Source organism: Eurypyga helias, unplaced genomic scaffold (assembly GCF_000690775.1).
Source record: "Eurypyga helias isolate BGI_N326 unplaced genomic scaffold, ASM69077v1 scaffold39722, whole genome shotgun sequence".
Classification (NCBI taxonomy): Eukaryota; Metazoa; Chordata; class Aves; order Eurypygiformes; family Eurypygidae; genus Eurypyga; species Eurypyga helias.
In genome coordinates, this window is record NW_010237397.1 from 1 (window position 1) to 8198 (window position 8198).

An 8198-nucleotide genomic window follows, 5' to 3' on the forward strand; every position below is an offset into this window, starting at 1 on the left:
CCCCCAGATGCCCTTGAACGAGGGGGTTCCTTTTGGGTGCCCCGTTCTCCTGCTGGCCTTGGGGCTTTGAGCAGAGCGAGGGGATGGCCGTGCTTCGGCCCTCAGTGCCCCGGGCAAACATCTGCCCTGCAAATACCCGCGCTCGGGTGTCCCTCCCTCCCGTGCCCGCGGGAAACGAGGCAGCCAGGAGGCTCCACCCGCCACGCATAAGCGACCTTCTTGGTCCTCCAGAGCCCTGTTCTTGTAAAAGGGTCTGAATTGACTCAACCCTGACTTTCAAGATTTATTTTCTTTAATCCCACCTGCTGTCGCACCCAGTCATCTAGGAATCCCTGCCTGTTCCCGATGCGTGCTTGCAGGTTTCATTTCCGCAACACTTAGGCCTAATTAATGACGAACTGCTGCCAAAATTCCTTGGGTTTGGCTCCACACTGTAATTTTTCTGTGTTGGATTCCACTCCAGGTTTGACTGTTTACTGTGGATAATGGGCACCTACTGCGCCCTTGTAATCCGCCACCTTTACGGCTCAGTCAGTCCGTGAAACCGAAGATGAGGCCGAAAGCTCAGGGTTGGGGTGCGGGTCTCTGGGAGGTGTGACAGAACGGCACGGAAGCCGTTGGAGTCAAGTTCCACGCCCCAGCCTGTGCCTTCCCCCAGCCTCCACTCACCCCGGCAGTTGCTTGTGCCCGTGGGTTTGTTTCTAAGTTCCAGGTTGGGGATCTTTTACGTTGCTTTGAAAGCTGCTGCACCTGAGCACCAACCCCGGGAATCAGAATCATAGAATCATAGAATGGTTTGGGGTGGAAGGGACCTTAAAGACCATCTAGTTCCAACCCCCCTGCCATGGGCAGGGACCCCTTCCACTAGACCAGGTTGCTCAAAGCCTCGTTCAGCCTGGCCTTGAACACTTCCAGGGATGGGGCATCCACAGCTTCTCTGGGCAACCTGTTCCAGTGCCTCACCACCCTCTCTGGGAAGAATTTCTTCCTGACATCTAATCTAAACCTCCCTGCTTTCAATTTAAACCCATTACCCCTTGTCCTGTCACTACAGGCCCTTGTAAAAAGTCCTCTCCCAGCACCCTTGTAGGTCCCCTTCAGGTACTGGAAAGCTGCAATGAGGTCTCCTCGGAGCCTCCTCTTCTCCAGGCTGAACAAGCCCAGTTCTTGCAGCCTTTCATTCATCATCATCTACTCCTGCCGCTGCCTTCTCACCCAGTCGCCATTGATGCGACTGTGGTTGCCGTGCGCTGCCAGCGGTTTGGTAACTGCAAAACCCCAAGTTGTTAAACCCGCCTTCGAGTTGTCGATGTGCTTGTTTTACACCCCAGTGCGGTGTGACGCTGGAGATGCGGCTTTCGGGGGAGTGGGAAACCAGCCCCGTTTCGGGCAGCAGACTCGACCAAAACGGAGCCCAGGCGCCAAGGCACTGCTCGGCCTGGCGGGAGCAGGAAAGGCTTTGGCTGCAGACACAGAGGCACTCGCTCCACAAAAACTGCAAGTCCCGACTGGTGAGCTCCTTCTGCCCCAGCCCTTTCTCCCTGTGTCCCTCTTTGCCCATTCCGGGCCTGCTCACACTCGGAAATGGTTCTGTCCTGGTGGATCAGAAATGAGTGAGGTTGCCCAGAGAAGCTGTGGATGCCCCATGCCTGGATGTCTTCAAGGCCAGGCTGGATGAGGCTTTGAGCAACCTGGTCTAGTGGAAGGTGTCCCTGCCCATGGCAGGGGGGTTGGAACTAGATGATCTTTAAGGGCCCTTCCAACTCAAACCATTCCGTGACCTGTCCCAGCTGGCACAAGCCCTGCCCTTGCCTGGCCCGGCCACAGGTCATGGAGCAAGCTGAGCCCCGCTGTTCCGCAAGACCCGGACCCCAGCGTTCCCGTTCGCAGCAGTTGCCGACAGACAGACGGGTGGGGTGAGGACAGACTGACTGAAGACAAACAAGATGCAGAGGCGGGGGAGCCCGGCCGACACGGAGTATGAGCAGCTGTTCAGCCCTACGCCAAACTAGTTCTTGGAGGGTTTTTGTCCGTAGACGGCCCTCCAGCCTTGTGCTGCAGCCCCTGGAGCATGGATGCGGACAGCCAACGTGCTCCCGAGACACAGCTGTGGGCAGAGGCGTTCCAGCAGCGCACGGCAAGTCCGCGGCAGGCGTGCAAGGGAAACCCCGGCGAGCGGCGGGAGCTCATGGGAGGTGTGCAGCTTCCCAGTTGCCTTCCTCCGGGCAGAACGCGTTACCAATGCCTCAGAGGTGCTAATGGGCCCCATCGCTTTGCCCTCAGCGCTGGGAGCTTAAGGGACAGAAACTCTGCTTCGGCAGGATTGGGATGCAACCAGGAGCACAAGGCTGAAAGTTGTCTGTGCAGGCAGCCGCAGCGAGAGTTTGGGAAGAACAGGAGCAGAGTCCGCAGGTTAAGGCAACGTATTTTGGTTTTAATTCAAGGCAGATTGAGTAACAAACAGCGCGGTTGCTGGTAAGTTCTGCAGCGTTCAAGCGTTAAAAACAGAAGTTGCTGATCACACGCTATGCTACCCCCCGCTCTCCATGAGGACCGGAGAGGCAGCGGGGCATCGCTACGCAGGTGCCGCTATGAAGAGTCCTCAAGATCCAAAAACTAGGAGGAGCAGCACGTGGGCAGCACACGCGGCCTGATAACCTAGGTGAGAGGCAGCAGTTTGCTACAGCGTTGCTTGGATTTCAGCTCCCACCCCTTCACGAGATCATACACGCTGCTCCCGCAGTATAAAAACCGAGCATTCTGAAACATCCAAAACCTGGCTTGGCTGTAAAAAACATCATTTCCTCTGCTTCTCATTTACACAGTAATTTCCTTTAGGCACACAAAAATAAATATCAACAGGCAGCTCTGCAGAAATGACAGAATTAAGCCCAAGAGAGCGACTCTTGTGACAAACGCGTGCTCCCGACGCGTGTCCCTCTCCAACCCCGTGTTGCAAGGGGCAGTGCACCCCTGCACTCATCCTCGGGCTCCCGCAGAAGTTACGGACAGGGTAAGGCTGTGCTTCCTGCCAGGAACAGTTAATTTGGGAACTGCTGGCTACGAGGAGGCGGTTTCTCCGAGTGCTCGACCAACGCATTCTGCCAAAACGGCTTTTGGGCCGCGAGCCGAAGCCGGGCTGAGCCAATGCCACGGCTCGTTACCGGGCAGTGGGACTGGAGGGGGAGTGCCAAAATTTTAATAGTGCTGAGAGCAAGGGAACCAATATTCCCGCCTGAGAGCATGGCTCCTTCTCCAGTCCAGTCTGGGAAGCTCCCCAGCTGTTCCTTCCCTAAGGAGCAGGGGGCGATGACTGTGCTCCAGCAGCTCTCCCTGCTGCTGCCTCGGCAAACTGGCTTTACCTTGGGCGTGCGCACTCCCCTTGCTGCGACCCCGCGGCTGCTCTTAGCGTGGGGCCTCCACCAGCCTCTCTACACGGAAGCGCTCAGGGAGGCGGGAAAGGGGCTGCCCGTGACTTGAGATGGCGCGGATTGGACGGGAGCAGCCCGGGGATCCGCGCTCCAGGCCCTAGGTAACAGAGAAGAGCATTAACACAGGTAGGATTGGCAGAGCGGGCAGTCTCCGACCAACCTGCTCGCGCACTCCAGCGTTCCCCATTTCACCCGGAGCAGCAGCCGGCTGACGTTTCCCGAGACTCCGCTCTCCCATACTGACTCCTTTCCAGCTCTGGGCGGTTAAGGCACGAACTGAGGTGGCTGAGGGCTTTCAGCACGTGAAAACTACCCATGTTCACCATCCCGTCTTGAAAACAAACCGAAAAACGTCACAAACCGACCCAAGCAGCATTGTTTTTTATTTGGTGTTACAGCAGACATGCGGCGCCCAGGGTTCGGGGCGCTGCGCTTCACTGTTTGTCATGATGGGATTTAAAATCTCAACAGTCCTTTTTCTGTTGGGACAGCTCCACGTGCCCTCTGCTTTGATATGTACACGTCGGGACCCCTGCGCTCAGCCTGTCCAGTTAATGCTAGAAATACGTGTCAAGGCAATACATCATTTTATCTTGGCTATAATCGGGGAGAAATCAACAGAAAAACTTTACTTCCGTCTGAGCGATTCCATGTGCTGTACATACCTGCTCCGAAACCCACGCGCTCTGGAGCTTCTAACTGAATGCACTCTGTTACTGAAGGCAAAACACTGTACACCTAAGTATCCACACAATCGTACACCCCTCATGATTCTTCTTTACACCCCCTTCCTTTTTTTTTTTGTTTCTTTTTTTTTCAGACATCTGTTTTTAAAAAGGAATAAAGAAGTTGCCCTGGAGATCTGTTTTTCTTTAGAACAAAACATCATATACTACATTGAAAAATAATTTTATCAAAAGCAGGTGCAAACCACAGTCAAGTACAGTTTTCAGTTGACGGTTCACGTTGAAATTGCACTTTGCAGAGAGAATAAAAATTAAGAACTGAAAAACATCTTTTATTTCCTTTCACAGGAGACGGCCTCTTCGGGATTCTTCTTCCGTGAATGTTTGTATTTGTCCACGTAGGCTTTCACAAGGTTTGCCACCTTTGCAGAATTCACTTCGCCACTCTTGCTGTGACAAACCTACAGATTTACAGAGGGGAAAAACCCTGCATGAAACATCCCCGTTGACCTGCCACGGCCCCACGTTACTCATTTACTTTCCCTGCTCATTTGCTTTCTCTCTCTCCGGCAGAACGACTTTGGAAACTCCGAATACTCCCCCTACTGCTTCCCCAGTACTTTGGGGTTCCCACTCAACCCGCACACAATAAAGGAGTCGCGTTCTAGGGGGCCGAGGAAGCTCTCGTGGATGGAGAAAGACATAGTATTTTGGCTTCTCCTATCCCCTTCTCTCCCAGCAACTCCCAGTTGTTCCCACAAGATTACACAATCCACCCCAAACCCTACCTCACCCAACAGGTATGTTATTTCAGAGCCGCGCGCACAGATCATCTTACCTTATCTACAGCTTTCCGCACGATTTCTTTGTATTCTTCCTTAGTGATGTCCTTATTTTGGTAGAAAGGTTTAATAGCCAGTTTGACCTCCTGTGCCGCTTTTTCCTGAATTAACAGCTTCTGATGAAAAAAAAAAAAAAAAAAACCAACCAAACATGGGTGTTATTTTCCACTGCCTGCCCAGGTATCTTTTTGTCAACCTCAAACCGAAACTCCGCAGGAGACTACAACACCGTTCTCCCCCCGCTCGCGCTCCAGGGGCGGAATGCTGTCCCATGGCACTTAGGGCGATACGCACAGCAGCGCTGCTCTGAAGACGAGCACAGCAGAGAGTCAGCTCGCTGGTTCGTGTCCCGCAGCCCTCACAGAAGTGTCACAAACACGACGGTGTCACGTGTATTACACGGAAGGAGGTACTGCCACCGTTTGCCATTTGTTAGTGTATGAAAATTTTAAATTTTCTATGTAAGTTTTATATATACACACGTAAAAAGCTATATATAAATATAGTCTGAACTCACCTGGTCCTTCTTGGAGCTATCCGCGCTGGCTTCCACTGTTACACTTGCTTTGTTTTCTCCCACTTTTATGGCCGCATTAGAGCCCTTGATGAGACTTGAGGACGTGGCATTACCCGAGTTTGGTCCCTGAACGGTTCCCACGTTTCCCAGGACTGCTGTTGGAGCCGGCAAGGCTGGAGCGCTCATGTTGTTACCGGCATGAGCGGCATTTGGGACACCCTGTTGTAAAAAGTGATCAGCAGTTAACACGTTATCCTTCAGCATGACAACGGGCCTTTCTAGAAGTCCCGGCAGCTACGGCAAGAGCATCAGTACTACGTGCTTTGGTCTGTTAGCGGATTTCCACACGATCCATTCTTACAGAAGGCAGACATATTGCGTCAGATCTGCTCAAAGGAGGAAAAAAACAAAACCAAAAAAACCCAGTAAAGCTTGAAAAGTCAGCCGCTGCGGTTGCTGGATTCCGTCTCTAGTCCCAGCGACACAGCACAGTACCCTGCCAACGGGCACAGAGGATGCTGGCGCAAGGGGAAGGAAGCTTCTGGCTGCAGAACCTCTCCGCCTGTCAGAGGAGCGTACAGGAACCCCTGTCTGTAAACCAGACGAACATTTTGTTTTTACGTCAGCACCTAAACACACCCACACAAAGGCGCCTTAAACCACACCTGCATCCCCACGTCATCGCGACGCCGCTTCAAACACCTTTGTTTTCACGTTTTGTGTCGGCGTGAACTTGGGGATGAATTTCAGATGCCCACACCCCTCCGCGCCTACTGGAGGTGAAGTGCTGGGGGAAGCACCGGGATCTGCTCTGCAGGAAAAGCCATTTCCTGTACATTTCTAAAGGTCGCCAGGAGACCAGAGGCACTGTTGACACTCTGGAACTGAGAGGTTACGCAGCTCTCGGACCCCAAAGAGGTCGCTTCTAGCAAAAGCCAAGAATGCCAACGTGTCTCTGGCAGGCGACCCTAAACGCTACTTCTCTGCCGGTACTATCAACTCTTCCCACATCTGCATTTATCCAGATGGAAAACAAGGCAACAGAACTTGAGCTCCTCAGAAAGAGCAGAGGCATTAAGCTGTTACATCGGCATGCTAACACCCACCAGCACGCTCCCCCCTTCTTTTCAACGGGAAGGATGGGTGGAGTCCTGCAGGATTCGGTAATTTGTGTTGTGCTACCACCAAGGACTCGTTCAGTGGGAGCTCAGAGAAAGCAGCAGCAGCTCCCAAGAACATTCAGGTTCAGGGACATCACAAACGCAGGTAAAGAGCAACAAATGTAACAGGGGCTTTACTAACAAATAACTATATTTTGGAGCAGTGCACGATCATCCTAGAAATGGCTGCATGAGATACTGTACCGCAGAGGTTTGTAGCCTATGTTCTGACTTCTTTTATTTTTAAAGGTTAAACCTACTGAATTTCCAACTGGGAAGATACTTTAATTACAGACAGCAGACATTAATCTAATTAACGAGCAACCTACCAGCACGTTAGTTCCAGCAGCACCTTATTGCTGTACCTCAGAGCAGTAAAGTACTCCATCTGGCCCGTAACCCCACGCAGTGTTCCCCACAGTACTTAACTCCTCCTAAGTTACTGCGTATGAGTGGGAAACGGGGGCTGGAAGCGACAAGAATGTAGATCAGTTCGCTTCAGATGCTGAGAGACGATGCATAAAAACAGAGGGTTACAAATCATTGTCCTAGAAGATCACTTTTTCAACCTGGAATGCGGGGGGAAGCATTTGAGGTTAGAGCAGGCGGTCTGCAACAAAAGCACAGACTTCAGTTGAACCCGAAAGGCACAAAAAGATGGTCTGACCAGCGCGACGGAGTATGCCTGGAAGCGGAGAAATGAAGTGGGAGTTAGGTCTCAAACAGGGTTTGCAAAACCAGAACCAAGGAAGAAGAGGGAAGTAAAACACACCCAAGGAAGCTTGGAAATCATGATCAAAAAGGCTCAGAAGATTAAATGGAACAGAAGATGTGTGTGTGTGGGGAAGCCACTGGAGGATGGAGGAGCGGAACGAATGGGTGCCATGCAGTGCTCGGCAACTTCCCTCTGCAGCCACGGGATGAGAGCTGCACAGACATCCCTTCCCACACACCGCTGCAGAGGGATTCAAGCGCTTCCTAAAGCTTAAGGTTCTGAAGGGGAAAACATCAGTTCTGGAAACAGGGCACTTCCAAGAAGGAAAAGTCAATGCACAACACCAACGACATTTTCCACCATTCCCTTACCCACCGGCACACCCCGTTGCCACAGTAACGCAGTTACAGTGTTGTGCATTACTACTTGAGCCCCAAAACCACTGGTATCCTCACGGATGCTTCCGTTTTACATTTGATGTGGGGTGGAAGACGACAGGCAAGAAAGAAAGAAACTGCAAGTATAATTTTATCGAGACGCTGGCACTCAAGCTGAGAAACCCTTCAGCGACATCGCTCCAACACTGCCCTTGCCGTGGCTTCCGACGAAGCATACCTGCAATTGTTTTCCATCTTGCTGTGAAGCAATGTAGCTGACTTGTTGAGATGGTGGGGGTGGAGGTGGAGGCGGAGGTAATCCCTGAGACAAATTTGTGGGAGCAGCTACCTGTATGAGCGGCACTCCGGTAGGGAGATGCATGGGCATTGGAGGGTGGATGTTGAAAGGATTGCGTTGCATGTTCATCATGGGAGGAGGATGGACACCCACTGGATAGGGGAAACATTTT

At 52.3% G+C, this 8198-nt stretch overlaps 1 protein-coding gene across 1 annotated transcript in view; it reads right to left on the minus strand.

Moving 5' to 3' along the window:
• Positions 1-4449: 4449 nt before the first annotated feature.
• Positions 4450-8198, minus strand: part of SCAF11 (SR-related CTD-associated factor 11) — a 31548-nt gene continuing 27799 nt past the window's right edge. The window contains 4 exon segments of the mRNA XM_010147447.1: positions 4450-4578; positions 4956-5075; positions 5525-5695; positions 7967-8198. The exon segment at positions 7967-8198 is cut by the window's right edge and continues 2 nt beyond it. Coding sequence (XP_010145749.1) covers positions 4450-4578; positions 4956-5075; positions 5525-5695; positions 7967-8198 — 652 coding nt within the window.